Here is a 16,262-nt window from a genome sequence, read left to right on the forward strand (position 1 = left end):
TAAAATTGTTTCCAACAAAATTTTCGGATTACAATTTTTATCTACAATCGCCAATGGTTTATAAGTATCAAAAGCAACAAAAAAATATCAGATAGAATCAAAATAGTAAATTAAGTTTTTTTATATTTTTTGATGGTCACTGAGTATCAGAATGACCAAATATAAATTAAGTAAGTACTTATCCTTCTTTATCAGTTAAATACTTTTTGCACCACTCACTTCCCAGTATCCAATTTAGCTGATATTTGGATTAGGTACGACTTCAGTTCAGTGAATGGATGAATGAGACTGATGACGTTGAAATTACATATATTCAATACTAGGTATTGTCCGAAATAGCCCGTGAAACAAAACGGCGGATTACAAAATTTTACAGATACCTACAACACACCTAATTAAATTATAAAAACAAATGCAAAGGCTTGATCTATAAAATACAATACACTATGAGAGGACACATAGAGACAGGAAATGGAGCCGGAATGTGGCCAAGTGGACTTCTGAACTGAGGGAGGTAGGTAGGCCGTGGTTGGACTCGTTTGACATGTCGGCGCGTACTCTAGTGTTAAATGATATCGAGCACCTGAAGAAGAAGATTGGCCGGAAAGACACCGCAATAATGATGATTTAATAGAAACTAGAAGATGAAGAGAATATTAAAATAAAATATTGTAGCGCATATAAATACAGATAATTTAAACTAAATAAATGCCTTGCACGATACAAAAAATCTTAAGTAAATGCACTTAAAATATAGAAATATTTAAACGTAAAACGAATTCAAAATATACATTCAAGGTCGTTGTAGCGCAGTGGTACATTGTTTGAATGACAATAAGACGGTCGTCAGTTCGATCCGCACTCGGAGGAATGAAATATATTAAATTGTCTTCATTTACGCTCTCTAGTATACTAAGCGTGGCGTTAAGTTACGCCGCTCAACATGTTTCAAAAATAGAGAATACAGTGTGTTAACATTAGGTTCCCTCTCCATCTTGTTATGCGGGAAAAAACGGAGCAAAAATATCCCTATGTTTTTAAAAAAATGCTATGTGAATTTCACTTTTAATATTCAAGAGCTTATGTCGCAGTAATATCAGTTTTTACCGCAACTTGGAAATTATTTTGATTTCCGGAAAATGATACTTCAAAGACATCTGTCGCCCTAACATGAAAGGCAGAACAGTTATAAGGCAGGGAGACGACGCGCTTCGGACAGTTGTTTTTCGAGTTGGTCACGAAGTAGAGTGCTGTCGGCTCACTGGCCAATATGTATAATGCAAAGTTTATTTCTTAATTTATTTATATTGAAACCTCAATGTGCGGAGAAATTGTAATTGTGAAAATATTATTATAATTGAATAGTGCCGGGATGTGTATCATAATTTCATCAATTACAGCTCTCGTGCTTTTGCAAGGTATGTTTTCAAAAATTTTAAATAATTCAACAACACTTAATTATTTGTAATTGTTTTAAAAAACCTAAAATACCGGACCGTAACTTTTTTTTTTGTTTTAAGAGTATTATTATTATAACTCATTGGCTTCTTCGATCTTCAAATGTCGAATTTATATTTTAATTCTTATATGAATCTCAAGTAACTATATAAATAACTATAATAATAGAAAATTCTTATAAATATATTTATGTTTAAGCCTTTTTTTAAATTATATAACGCAGGTAGGTACTGTGATGGTTTATTATCCATTATTAACATTATCAACGTTTGTAATTTTTAAAAATTATTGAAATTATAAATATGGATACGAAGTTAGAGAAGAAGAGAGAGAACCCTCCCAATTGTTAAAAGGTAGCTATAAAATAAAAAAAAATAAATCAGCTTCACGCTGTATTCCACAGTAGGGTAGGCAGAGGGAACCTAGTGTAACACACCGTTGCCCTCTTTTTGCTGAATTCTGGAGGCATTAGGTGTTGAGTGTTAGAACTCAACACTACGCTTTTGAAAATTAAATTTAAATAAGCTTTGGAAATATAAATTTCAATAAATATTTCGTCTTCTCGAGTGGGGATCGAACCCACAACCACTTGGTTTGTGTCACACTTGCCCCTGCGCCACAACTGGCTTCAAAAAAATACTGATATCTAAGTAAAATTACTTAGCTATAAAGTAATTTATATTTAAGTATTTTTAAATTACTTCATATCTAAGTATTTTATAAATACTTAAATATAAAGTACTTAATTTTTAATTTACATATTGTGTATTTTACCTATTTCTGACAATCTCTCTAGAAATAGATATCTAATTTGAATGGTATTAAAAAGTTGAACGGTTCACAGAGCATATAAAAAATCTATTACGAAAAAGTAACAAGGTTTCAAACGGCGTCGCTTCGTGAAAAAGTGCGTTAATGCTGATAGGCCTATGCAATATAAGAAATAGTTTTTTTTATAATTATTTCACATAATTACTTTGGAATAAACATTATGTATTGTTTTAAATATTTACTAAGACAAAAGTATTCTTAAGTTTTGTTTACGAAAAGCTTCTTACATGTGGGTATTTACCAATACAAAGAAAAGATTAAAAAGTATGTCTCTAGGGAATAAAATGATTCACAGTGAGTTCATGACAAATACAATAAATAATTGTGTGAAGTTTTACGTAGAACAAGGAAACATCCCTATATATACGTCATATAAATAATATTGCTATGTTTATTTTTAAATATTATAGTGTTAACTGAACAAAAATAAGTTAATTATTTTTTTTAACCTTATGCTGTATCCCACGTGTAGCAGGATATGCAGAAGGAGCCTTTCCATTTTCCACCGAATTTTGGAGGCGTGTGCGTGAAGGTAGACGCCGCTCTTTGCCTCGACACTAGAGCGAAGGAATGAAAATAATAAATATTTAATTTCCACTAGTGAAAATCGAACCCAACCTGCTACGTTTACAGTCACACTTTATGCCTCTGCGCCACGACTAACCTCAAAAATAAGTTACCTCGCAACCAATATATTTAGTTTAGCATAATAATAATATATCTAATTACGTTAATTTTTGTAATCATTATACGAATACAGCTAGATATCTAAATGGCAGCTGTCGTAACAATACGTCTGTCTATACGAGGCAGGAACTGAACCACTCCACTTTCACTTGAATCAGTTGAGAGAATTAGCTTGTTAGAGAAATAGGTTTAAGCTAACGAGTATCTTAGCCTCAAAAGGATATCTTGTGAAACGGATGGAGTTAAGCAACCAAAATATATTATTTTATTTCTTACATAATTAACAAAAAATGTAAATTAATATGAGACCGTCGTGGTCTAGGGGCACAAGGGTGTGATTGTAACGCGACGTTTGTGGGTTCGATGACCACCCGAGGAAATGAAATATTTATGTAAATTTATATTTCAATTTCTTCGCTCTGGTTTCGAGGCAAAACGCGGCGTTGAGTTCCGCCACTCAACACGGAGTGCCTCCAAAACTCGGCGGAACGTGGGGAACGGAGTGTCTTAACACTAGGTTCCGTCTGTCTACCCTGCTTTGTGCGGGATACAGCGTGAAGCTGAAAAAAAAATATTTAAGAGATTGTAGTTTAAATCTATAAACTTTAATTACCACCTCCCATAGTGAAATTGCATTAAGTACACCAGATAGAGTCAGCCAGCTAGAGAATAGTCAGTCACCAAGTTATGCCTTAAGTTAGATTTCTGAAGAAAATATTCAAAAGTAAAAAAATAAATAAAATCAAATTTGTGAAGCCCTCTACAGTTAACATCATGGAGGCCACGATTTGTTAGCCGTACTAACAGAATATAGTATACAAGAGCTCTCATTAATTCTTCATGCTTCTCTTTTATTGGAAGCTAGATATCATACTCTAACAACTCTATTTAATCAAACCAAAAAGAACCTATAATATAAACAACGACTTTTAAACTCATAGTTCATTCATTTAATCAAATTTAATGGTGACAAAAACAAAGACGGGCAAGTATGGAAGCTAAGAAGAAATGATTTATCGTAAAAAAGGCGTTTTATTAGACGTTTTATTAGACAAACTGCTACAATTAGTTTCGAATCTATATATATGACTCGAGGGCATTAATTAAATTTAATTATTATATATCTAAATATATCTATCTATATACATAAATAAATGTAATAGTTAAGATGCATTAAAATAATCATTGATATAAATTCTTGGCTTCATATTGTAATGTTTTATTTATCTATTATAACTGCATTTGGATTAGAACCAAGAACACTCGCAATAAAATGCTTAAGAATTTATCTAATCGCTATTGTGTGTTGATCCATTGTGATTCATGAAAGCATTCAATATTTGTTCATGAGTAAGTAATTGCTTTATTAATATATTCTTAGAACAAATTACCTATTTATTATATTATTTACTATCGATACAACTAGAATAGTACACATTTACGTAAACAGACATAGGGGAGAGCGGGGCTTAAAGTGCCGGGGGAAGTTGTGTCGACGCAAATATATCGACAATAGACAAATTTTAATATACAGACAGATTGTCGGGTAATACTACTTTCACTACTAATTTAATTGTACCAATGTATTGTTGGGGCAGTGACGTAGTGGTCCTCAAATACCATGTTAGTAAATATTTTCATGTCTCAGTTTCAGTAAATATTTTTTAAAGTCGTTCTTTAATGAAATTATTTTTTTATGAATCACAATTTCCAGACATTGTAGCTATCAGCCCCGCTCACCCCCATTTATGTCTTTTACTTATTTTATTATGTTTTTTTTAAGTTTCACGTTTTACGTGGGAACCTTGTGTTGAGTACACTCCATTTTCCATTTCCGAAACACTTCGTTGTCTAGTGCTTGAATCATTGCGTGATAAGTGGCGTAACTCAACACTTCTTTGCTTTATTATTAGAGCGACTAAATGAAAATCCCCCGAGCGAGAATCAAAAAAAACATCACGTTTACATTCGCACGCCTGTAGTCCTGCGTCATGACGACCTCATCATACATCATCATTTAATATTTCAAATATATTATTGTCATATTTAGGTTTAATTTATGTTTAGTAGTTAGCACCTATGTTTTACTATTCTTTTGTATTATTAATTATTGCTATTTATTTTCATTGTATTCGTACAATAAGTACTTATTGTTATTTCAAGATTATCAAAGTAGCACAAAGTTTCTACGTAAGTAACATACAAACTAAAAGCACTAAAATAATTGCAGCCGCGCCCGTTCATCATGTCCACAGCCGATGACGATCAATAGACGTTTCATAGATTTAGAACTGTCTCATGTGCAGTTTATTGCAAGTGCAATGTGAACAGAAGTGTATGTTAAGAAAAACAAATGTATTTTATACTAGTGCAGTACAGAATAGAGATTTCTTAATTTAATTTAGACGTGACTTTGCAATATTGGTGGGTACAAATACTAAAAATATTGTAAATAGGTATACGTTTTTGCTATAACATGAATACCTAGTTGTAATTTTTCGCAAAATTATCATAAAAAATCCTAATTATCATAACAATTATGTGAATCTTACAAATATTTAATTAAAACAATTAAGTGGAGTGATCGTAGAGCATGAAATATTTGGAAATAAAATATATAATATACTCTATACTTTAATAAATTTTGATAATAATTGAAATTCTTTTTTAAATAATTTTATTTAACACAAGTTATACAAAGAGCTTACGTAAATAATGTAAAAAATTGTATCTTACGACTCGGATACACTCGGATGCACAAGTATGTGACTGTAAACGCGACTGGTAGTGGGTTCGATCCCCACTCGAGAATATTAAATATTAAATATAAATATTCGCTCTGTTGTCGAGGCAAAGTACGACGTTGAGTTCCAAATACGGACAGGAGTGTTTTAACACTAGGTTAACAGTTCTTCTGCTTACCCTGCTACATACTCGATACAACGTGATTAGATTATTATCTAATTAGAAATTATAAACTAAGATCTTATCTGCTTTAACTCTACTTTCTACGGGCACTTCATATACATAATTACGAGGGACATTCAAAAAGTAAGTTTCCCTGTTTTTAAAATGATGTAAAAAACTATTTTTAGGTTAAAAAATGTATATTTATTTATTATTTGAAACATAAACTATTTTTCTACATAGTCGCCTTCGACTTGGATACATTTTTCATATCTGTTTTGAAGTTTAAGAAAACCTTCCTTAAAAAAAGACGTGTCCGTTTGCACACACATTGCGGTACCCCAGTTTATCTTTCAAGATTGTAAAGATTGAAGTTCAGCAAATCTCAATATCGGAAGGAATCAATTCAAGAATATCATCAATAGTCAGTCGTCTGTCATCTTGAATGATTTTTTCAACAACTTCCATAGCTTCGTCCGTAGTGGCGGTGTTTGGCCGTCCTGCACGCTGTTCGTCGTTCACATTTGTTCATCAGTACACCATCGTCGCACCATCTGCACACTTATACAGTTCTCATCGTAAACTTGCACTAATTCACTGTGAATATCGTTTCCATTTAGTTCTTTAGCAGTAAAAATCGAATAACTGCACGCAATTCAATATTGGACACGTTTTCCAATGGTACCTCCATTGTTGTCAAGCTAAGACTGCTAAAAAAATTATTTTCAGTCATCAATATCGGTGCCGCTCTTACCAGCAGACCCAAAACTGAAACTATGTTCAGTGTGAGCCCGCTAGATGGTACTCATTAAAAATACCAGACCAGCGAAACTTACTTTTTGAATGCCCCTCGTAGTTCAGATATCAGCGACATATAATATATATGTGCCATTTGAATGTATGTAAAGCGATATTGTACACGTATGTATGTTGCCTACTTAATATTAGTAAGTATATACATACAGATAAAATAAAATAAATCGATACCACCATACCCAGATATAAATTTACTGTCGAGTTCCGCCACTAAACACGCATTACCTTAAGAATTCAGCGGCAAGTGGGTAACGGAAATGTCTTAACGGAGAGCGGTGTATCTTAACACTAGGTTCCCAGGTGCCCTCTGCCTACCCTGCTATGTGTGGGATACAGCAAGAAGCTAAAAAAATAAAAATAAATATTTTTAAGGATGGTTGTATGTATATAAAATGACAAAGACAATCATTTGTAAAGTAAGTATTAACCTGTGACGTCACACATCCGGCTGTGAATTATTACGATTTTATCTGTATAAATACTTGAGTACTCAAAGCATGCACCTCTGCCAGAACAAGCGAGAATTATTCTTTTACGTCAGCTACCTACTGTTGTATATATACCTACTTCATTTATATAATATGTTACAGTTATATACGTTGCATTTATATTACAATTCCGTTGAAAAGCCGTATAGTCGTTCCGTTTTCGGGGTAATCGTGTGTTTAAACATTACAAAAACTTGTAAAGATATTTTTATGTGCGAGTATAATATAAATTTTACTTAATTTTTCTCTACAACTTTGATGCCATCATACTTAGTCATAGAACAATAAATAACAGAGTGTGAAAATATATTATGTACTTTTATTGTAATATGCAAATAGCACCTATATGGTGATGGTACATCAGGTGGTTTAGATCTTCCATTTTCTAACGCCATCAGAAAGTGCACATCGTAATGGAAAACTGTTCTTATCTCGTCTCTACTGTGTTTCGCTTAAAGTTTAGCTGGCTGATAGGCCTTACCCTAATGAGGTATTGAGGCCTTCAAAATAAATTTAGAGCCTAAAAGTTATCGAGCTTTAATATCTAATAGTTTTGCGTGCAAAACGAATAACATATAAACAGACTGACAAAACTGACAAAAAATAGTTTTTGGCTCCCATTACTTATTAAAAAAAACCCTTTCCAGTTTTATTATAATTATAGATATTTTTTTGAAATAAAATAAATAGTGAAATTTATACAAGTAATAACACATTGCAAAAATACGTCATTACTGAACTATCTGTGATTTGTGATAGAATATGGAAAAAAATATTTTAATAATAACAAAAACTAAAAAAAAAGCATTTTATGCTATGGAAAACTATAGACATTGTTTTATACATATTTTATATATTAATAATGGAAAATAGCTCTACATTAACGCGTCAATAATAAAATGTGGTGGTATTTATCGTCAGCTGTATGACAGACAAGATTCAAGACTGTTACTTATTCAAAGTGACATTTGCCATGGTGGTAGGTAGCTATTATACATTATTATTAAATAAAATAGATCGAACAGGCTTAGATAATCGTAGTTTATAGCAATCATAAATTATAATTGGAACTTGTAAGGTAATTTCTAGGTATTATATAGTGTTTATAATATTCTAGCATAGCATATACATGCCTACCCTTCCTTACACTTGTATTTCAATTAATGAATTAGAAACTACAACGATGAAACGATGAAATAATTTATGTTTAGTTATTAAATTTATTATAATTTAATTTTAGGCCGTTGTGGCACAGAAGCAGAAAGGTTTGACTGTAACACAACGGTTATGGGTTCGATCCCCACTCGAGGAAATTAATTATTAATTATTAATATTATTATTCTTCGCTCTGGCACCAAGGCAAAAGCCCTAATTCCGCAATTCTCTGGAAAAAATAGACGGCAAGTAAGGAACAGAGTGTCTTATAACACTAGGTTCCCTCTGCCTACCCTGGCATGTGCGGGATCCAGCGTGTAGCTGATTATGATTATAAATATAAACAGGTTTATAACATGAATAATAAACAAATCTTGTACTGTATTTGCTAAATACAGACTCATTTGTTTTCATTATTAGCACCTGTCAGTTTCAGTTAAAATTTTAAAATTTCGTGTACACCGGCAGTTAAGACAATGTGAAAACCTTGTGCGAAGTTAGGCGCAAAATAATTGCGTTCATTCATGCCTTCTGTGTAACGTTTTCTATTAGTTCTTGAGTTTGGTCATGGCTAACACACACACACACACTAAGTAGAACCACAATTGCCATTGTGCGATTCTAAAATTGTTTAAAATGAACCTTACTTTCGAATTAAGGTCTTTGTCATTACCTACGATACGCACATTATGTTAGGGCCCTTGAAAGTATAACTAATTTTAAATGATCGCTGTTGTGTTTTGTAATTAGATACTTGATAGACAAATGGTAAGAATAAATGTAATTTGTTACATCGAACGAAAATTAAGCATATATTTATTTAAATAAGTACTGCTACTACCTTAATATATGTATGAATGTAGGCATGTATTTATTTTTCGCACCAATAAAAGCTTTGGTGAGGTATGATTAAAATGGAAAGGTAAAGGAGAAAATTGAAAAGTCGAAATATATCAGATTTCCTTTATATTGTCAATTTTTTAGATTTGAAATCTAGTCTATATATCTATCTATTTGATAGCAAATATATTTTTTTATAAAAAACATATTTTCCACATTCAAATGCTAAGCGCGCTGTGACGTATAAAAAAAAATCAAATAAAACTGCCGTCATTAAGTTATCAATGAACTTGTCACGCTTCAGAAAGGCGTTATGGCACAATTTCTTAACATCGATTCACTTGTTTAGTTTTAGTGAAACTTAAATTCAATAACCGTGAATAGCTTAAATATTTCTTAATGCCATAACTGTACGGTCGGTTATAATCTTAAAAATTAATAATTTTTTCGATGTAACAACATTGATCCACTTAATTTTTTAAGCTTTTAAAACATTCCATATTGTATTTAAACTTGGTATTACCTGCCTACCTACTGTATCTCATCTCCAGATCCAGAGACAAACGTACGATAAGCAAAATTAGGTACTGCCTTGAGACGCCGACACAAGGTAAAATTTTGCAATTCACAAGGCAAACATTTGTAAGATTAAGTGCGTTTTTTGGAGTAGAGGTAGGTTTTTCCGTAACATGTGAGCAGATATCATTCGCCACAACGCACGTTTCAATGTCAATTTGGAGCTAATTAAATCCCATTGAAATTGTTAAATAATTTAGAATCTTGGGGCCGTATTTGTAAATTGCTCTTAAGTTTGAGATCGATCTTGAGATGCAGTTTTCATTCATGAATAAAATATCTATGAATGAAAACAGTTATCTATGAGCTAAAAAAATATTAACACGTTATAGTTAAAGTACAGTTGTGTTTTTATATCATAATTTATATTTTCCTGTACTACATATAGTACAAAGAGAATTGTCACGGTTTTCTGAATTCTATCATTAGCTCGTCAAAACAATATTGTTATTGATGGTAACGGTACCTAAGTACATAATAAAAAATGTGCTCTAGGATTCTTTTTTAGATCTGTTTTGCATCAAGGTGTTAAGCGATAGAAAATTCTATACTTTCTTTATTATTCTTATTCGTTTACTTATTTAACTAAGGCGAATTACAAGCGCGTCCGGCTCCACAAAATTACCTCATAATTTGACAAATTACCGTCATCAGTTCATCATTTTCCTGCAATCTAAAATCTCATTACTGAGCTCAACTCTTGTAGAGTAAATAAAAATAAAGCAATTTATAATCAAACATTAGCATCAGTATGTTTATATATCTATATCTATACTTATATATCTATACTTATAATAAAACAGTAAAAAAATTGTGTCTGTAGGTATATTACTTAAATATATTTGCGTAAAAACAATGTAGGGAAAACAATGCCCAAGTTAACTGAGACCAATCGTGACGAAGGGATACCTACCTACAAGCGTGCGATTATAAACACGACGGGTTGTGGGTTCGATTCCCACAGGAAATTAAATATTTAATATTTTCATTCCCTTGCTCTCGTAATGAGGTAAAGTGCTGCACTTTACCTCATCGAGTCCGTAACTCAACACGCAGTATCTCGGACACTGACCAGAAGTCGACAGCAAGTGGAAACGAAGTACTGTAGTATACTCAATATTGCAAACGCATAAAATATTAATTTTAATTTCCTTCTAAATTATCTTCTAATATTTTACTTTTTAATTCCAGCAACTGAGCTAGCATGCGGCGAAGACTTCGGTTACGACGGAGTTATTGGTAAAAAAAAAGTGATTTATTTAATCTTATAATCTCGATATTTAATCATTATTTTTTTATTAAAATCGCAAAATTTTTATAGGTCCTAATTATTGGGGCGAAAAATTTCGAGAATGCAGAGGCAAGCACCAAAGTCCTATTAACATAAACATACTACGTGTGAAACAAGTTGCATTACCAGATATAGTTTTCATTGGCTTTGACGACCCCATAGACGATGTTCACGTCTCAAATAATGGACATACAGGTAAAATGTTTACTATTAAATACTGTGTAAACTTTCTTTATGTTCAGCATCGAAAGTCTTTTATGATTTTAGTTTTTTTTTTACTTTGCCTCAAAGAAACGATTTAAATAAAATGTAAATAAATATTTAAATTTATATAAATTGTAATAAATATTTAAATTAATTTTCAGTTTTAATCGAGGTTGAAAACGAACCACATCCTCGTGTCAGCGGTGGTCCTCTGGACGGCACATATGTTTTTAGCCAGATGCACTTTCACTGGGGGGATAATGACACATTTGGTTCTGAAGATAAAATTAATCACAGAAGGTAGGTCTAATTTTAAAATATGTAATATATGAATACGTACCAAATGAGAGTCAAAATATTTCATTCTTTTATCTATCCGTGCTAGTTTCACAGCGTAGGTTCCGCACATAATAGGGTATGCATAAGGGATTCCTTAAAAAACACTAGGTTTAGTGTTAAGACATTCCATTGCGCCTGAAATTATTCTGAAGGCATTGCATCTTGAGTGGTGGACTTAACGTCGCGCTTTGCCTTGTTACCAGATCGAGGAGAATAAAAAATATTGAATATTTAACTTCAAAGTGTTCGAGTGGGAATCGTATCCGCAACCTGTCGCGTTAACAGTCGCTCGCTTGTGCCCTGCGCTACGACTGGCCTCGTATTACATTAAATTAGAGAGAAAAACTTAAAATGATAAGGTAAAGATAAAACGCCTTGTTTTATAAATTTTCAGTTTTCCTATGGAACTGCACATGGTGTTTTATAAGGAAGAATACAAATCCGCAAAATCTGCAATGCAACACTCTGACGGACTAACTGTTCTTGCATTTTTCTATGAGGTAGGTAATTCATTCAGTCTGTTTTAATAACTTAATTAATACGTGCTTAAATGTGTACCCTACCTATATTGCGTTACAAAATTTGTTTATAATTTTTAAAATGTAATAAAACAATATACCTACCTACGAACGATAAATGCAACGAAATCATATCACGGTATCTGTATGTGGAAAATATATCAGAAAAACTGACAATTATACTAATATAACTGATAATTATATAAAAATGATAATTATTTAATTTTAATTCTAAACAAGTAATAATAATTAGGAATAATAATTACTATTTATATTACTATTTAGACATAATTACACTTTATATATATGTATTTTATTTTTATTATATCCAGTTAGACCGTCACCAGCATCCAGCCTACGATGACATAACATCAGCTTTATCAAATGTGACGGAACCGCACACTAGCGTCGTGATGAGCCAGCCGTTTTCCTTCTTAAACATTCTACCTTTAGACCTGCGAAGATATTTTACTTACAAAGGCTCGTTGACTACTCCGCCATGTTCTGAAGTGGTGATATGGCTCGATTTTGAACAACCTATAAGATTGACTCATGACCAGGTAAATATACGTATATTAAAATATTTACATTCTAGACTTTTACTAATTTATTTTGAATAAAATATTTAATAAATTTAATATATTTAATATTTTTTCTAATATGAAGCAATTATAGAAAGAAGCACAGTAGGTCAGTCCACTTAAAAAAAGTGTTCCAGCTAATCAACAAAATTACTGCTTTTTAAATAGGTACAGCAAATTTGAAAAACTATATTTAGAAAATGGACCTAAAATTTGGGTAATTTGAATAAAAATTAAACATATAAAATACCGTATTTTTTACAGATAGAATCGTTTAGAGAACTACGTTCAGCAACAGGCAAAATAAGACATAACTTCAGACCCATACAACCAATTGGTGATCGTGTGGTATTTTACAATGTGGATAACAGTTATTATAGTTATAATGAAGTTGATGAACCTGAGAAGGAAAGAAAGAAAGGCCGCAATGGTGCCAGTAGAAATAAATTTAACAATTTAATATTTATTTTCATCTTTGCTATATTATCACGTATATGAAAAATATTATTAAGTAAGAAGTAACAAAAATTAAATCTTAATATTCAATCTTATTTAAATTTAGTTAATTTTAAATCTGTCTACCAGTTTGTGCTTGCCTATGTTGATAAGAAATATTAAATAAGATTAATTACTAAATATTAAAGAAAATTAATTATTATTGCACTTTCACAGAATTGTATATTTAAATATTTATTATTAAAAAAAATGGAAAGCTCTCTAAAAAAGTAAATCAAAGTTAAAAGGGAAGTAAATAATCTATTTATAAAAAAAGGACTTGTCCTCACTGACTGAGGTAAGAAGCACGCACAGCCGTAACCGCTGACGGTAGAAATGTTAAATTTGGACAAAAGTTTACTTCCGTAATCTGGACATCCACTAAGAAGGGATTTTGAAAAATTTTAACCCTAAAGGGGTGAAATAGGGGTTCAAAGTTTGTATAGAAAAAAATTTAAATCGGCACCGATTTTTATAAAATTTTAAATTTAGATTTTTAAAAGTATTTAATTGAACACGTGTTTCATCGTTTTCTAGAATTCTCCCCCTAAGGGTGCAAATAAGGGGTTGAGAGTTTGTATAGGTTTTTTTAAATCGTCACCAATTTTTATAAAATTTGAAATTCAGACTCTTAAACGTATATAATTAAACACATGTTTCATGGTTTTTTAGAATTCACCCCTTAAGGGTGCAAATAAGGGGTTGAAAGTTTGTATGGGAAAATTCTTAAATCGCCACCGATTTTTATAAAATTTGATATTTACTCTTAAAAATATTTCATTGAACACATGTTTCATGGGTTATTAGAATTCACCCTTAAATACGCAAGCGAAGCTGCGCGCGTCCGCTAGTCTATTTATAAAATAAATAACCAGGATATTGTCATGACAGATTTGGGCTTTTCCTATGCAGTGGTAGTTTTTCTGTGATTGTGGGTTCAAACCTAATTTAGAAGAATAATTATTTAATACCAACTAATATAAGTTTGACCTATGAAATGCTATCTAATAAAAAAATGTGAGAGTACTACATTTTAAAAAATAACTGTACTAAGGCTAGTGCATGCATTTGCAAAGTACTTAATGTAGTGAAATTTATTATCTTAGTCATTAGTTATATCAATTGCTACATGCACTTCACTTTGTATGTATAATATTATTGTGATTTTAATATTTATATATTATTTTAGAAATATAATTAGAACTGTGATAAAGAAAACTTATTTTCTTGTGAGTAAAGTTGTAAAATAAATTACTATACAGAGTAAATGTATATTTTATTTTTTTCCTGATCAGTTGTTTGTGCATCCAGCATTGGTAGCTGGCTAGGACAGGACTAATTATGCTAAGTTGATTGCTAAACTTTACTCGTTGGAGAGGCACTATAAGATATGAATACAATGCTCACTTCAAACTCAGAAACATAAGTTGATATTTTTAAGCAATCAAGGCCAAGCAACTAGCTAAAACATATTTAATTTTACATATTATGATTATTTCATTTCTCCCGAATAGTAGGGAACTTAATGTTTTGTTTATCTTTTTCTCTCCAAATTTGGGACATAGTGCTAATTGGAGAAGACAGAGTGTTGGAAGGCAGAACTCAAACCCACACTTGTTTTGCTAGACCAGAGAAATAATGGTTTTTCATTTGCAGTCATTGGATCATCTGACATAATGGCAAATGCAATGATTGTGGATTGTAGCGATCCAAGCCAAATTAATATATAAAGTCATTTTATTATTTTATACAATTTAATCATAAAAAATATTTTGCATATGCCAATTTTACAAGATCATTAAGTAAAATTTTATAGTAAAGAAAATGACTTTATGTGAATACAAACATGAAATAAGAAATTAATCTTACTTTTGTAGAACACATCTAAAAAAATTTACAAAGCTGGATGAACATTTTATTAGTTTTCTACAAAAATATTTTTCTATCGTAAGTAAATAAGAAATAATACTTTAAAATGTTAAGAGGTTAATCTGCATCTATTGATCTATTATCATTCAAAGACACCATAGCACTCAAATTTTCTTCATTACCCTCTTTAAGGCGTTCCCATATTAATTCTGCAATCGCTTTTTGTGTTCTCCTTTCCAATTTTTCTAACTTTTTAGCAACATCTCTTTTCAAATCCCAATCAGGTTTTCGAGGGGCTAAACTGGAAATGTCTAAATCTTGTAACACTACCTGAAATACATACAAAGTCATTGTTGGTGTTAGATAATTATGTTTAAATTAATGTGTTTGTTACCATAAATTACAATACATACAAAAGTACAATACATATTACTAGATATTGCCTTACTTAAGGGGTTAATCAAACTAACTAGAGGATCTAGGCCCTCATTAATATATTGTCCTAATATATTATGTATTATGAATACATACAAATTTAGAATACATGTATTTTTGTCAATTACCTTTTCCTTGCCCGCTTCCACTAAATCTTTTACTTCGTCATCAACTAATGATGGCTCTGCATCCTGTAACTTTTCCTTTTGTAAAGATTCATCTTGAGGCTTATAACTTCTAAATTTAGGTCTGAAATTTTTAAAGTTATTATAGTTCCATAAATATATAACAAATTATAATTATATATACAACTAAGATATCATACTTTGGAAGTACCACAGGTTCTGATTTTGTTGTGCATTCTGAGGTACTGTCACTGTTTGTTGCTTTTCGTTTAAGATTTTTGAGCTTTTCTTTCCTTTTCAAAGCTTGTTCTTCTAAGCTACCAACACCTTCCATGGTATCGAGAACTACCATAGTTGCTATTTGGGTTACACTTTAATGTTGTCGCACATGATGCTGTTTTCAATTCAAATGTATTATTAATAATTTGAGAGAATAGTGACTAAATATTCGAAATAAATTGATATGAGTTATTAAATTTCCTATTTAAATATAATATAAGCAGTATATAACTATATACATAGAAAACTGAATTAACATTGACATTTAGGAATTGATAGATAAAGGATATAGAATGACATTGTTTTATGACCATAGACAATAGACCACAGAACACATTTACTCAATAGACACTACACACTACAGACAG

At 31.2% G+C, this 16,262-nt stretch overlaps 2 protein-coding genes across 3 annotated transcripts; one reads left to right on the plus strand and one right to left on the minus strand.

Moving 5' to 3' along the window:
• The first annotated feature begins 1,202 nt into the window (after positions 1-1,202).
• LOC146538200 (putative carbonic anhydrase 3) lies at positions 1,203-14,500 on the plus strand. 2 transcript variants are annotated; one of them, XM_085186715.1, is made up of 7 exons: positions 1,203-1,418; positions 10,950-10,997; positions 11,080-11,244; positions 11,415-11,553; positions 11,987-12,092; positions 12,443-12,670; positions 12,956-14,495. In XM_085186715.1, the coding sequence occupies exons 1-7, from the start codon at positions 1,373-1,375 to the stop codon at positions 13,187-13,189; spliced, it is 966 nt and encodes a 321-aa protein (XP_085042841.1). In that variant the 5' UTR covers positions 1,203-1,372; the 3' UTR covers positions 13,190-14,495. The 2 variants fall into 2 exon arrangements, with proteins under 2 accessions (XP_085042841.1, XP_085042842.1); XM_085186716.1 differs by lacking the exon at positions 1,203-1,418 and adding an exon at positions 4,249-4,326 and having other exon boundaries at positions 12,956-14,500.
• Positions 14,501-15,088: 588 nt separating this feature from the next.
• LOC146538201 (coiled-coil domain-containing protein 12) lies at positions 15,089-16,155 on the minus strand. The gene is made up of 3 exons (XM_085186717.1): positions 15,816-16,155; positions 15,619-15,739; positions 15,089-15,385 (listed from the first exon to the last, which is right to left on the minus strand). The coding sequence occupies exons 1-3, from the start codon at positions 15,965-15,967 to the stop codon at positions 15,173-15,175; spliced, it is 486 nt and encodes a 161-aa protein (XP_085042843.1). The 5' UTR covers positions 15,968-16,155; the 3' UTR covers positions 15,089-15,172.
• Between the last annotated feature and the right edge of the window lie 107 nt (positions 16,156-16,262).

This window comes from Heliconius melpomene, chromosome 6 (assembly GCF_056956725.1).
Source record: "Heliconius melpomene rosina isolate 202511_hmr_F chromosome 6, ASM5695672v1, whole genome shotgun sequence".
Lineage (NCBI taxonomy): Eukaryota > Metazoa > Arthropoda > Insecta > Lepidoptera > Nymphalidae > Heliconius > Heliconius melpomene.

Bases quoted from the DNA above. Each gene is read 5' to 3' on its own strand.
- LOC146538200 (XM_085186715.1), top strand. From the start codon at position 1,373: ATGTGTATCATAATTTCATCAATTACAGCTCTCGTGCTTTTGCAAG. The intron at 1,419-10,949 runs GTATGTTTTCAA...TTTTAATTCCAG, and splicing joins AGCTCTCGTGCTTTTGCAAG to CAACTGAGCTAGCATGCGGC. The intron at 12,671-12,955 runs GTAAATATACGT...TATTTTTTACAG, and splicing joins TAAGATTGACTCATGACCAG to ATAGAATCGTTTAGAGAACT.
- LOC146538201 (XM_085186717.1), bottom strand. From the start codon at position 15,967: ATGGTAGTTCTCGATACCATGGAAGGTGTTGGTAGCTTAGAAGAACAA. The intron at 15,740-15,815 runs GTATGATATCTT...TAAAAATTTCAG, and splicing joins GAACCTGTGGTACTTCCAAA to ACCTAAATTTAGAAGTTATA. The intron at 15,386-15,618 runs GTAATTGACAAA...TATGTATTTCAG, and splicing joins TGGAAGCGGGCAAGGAAAAG to GTAGTGTTACAAGATTTAGA.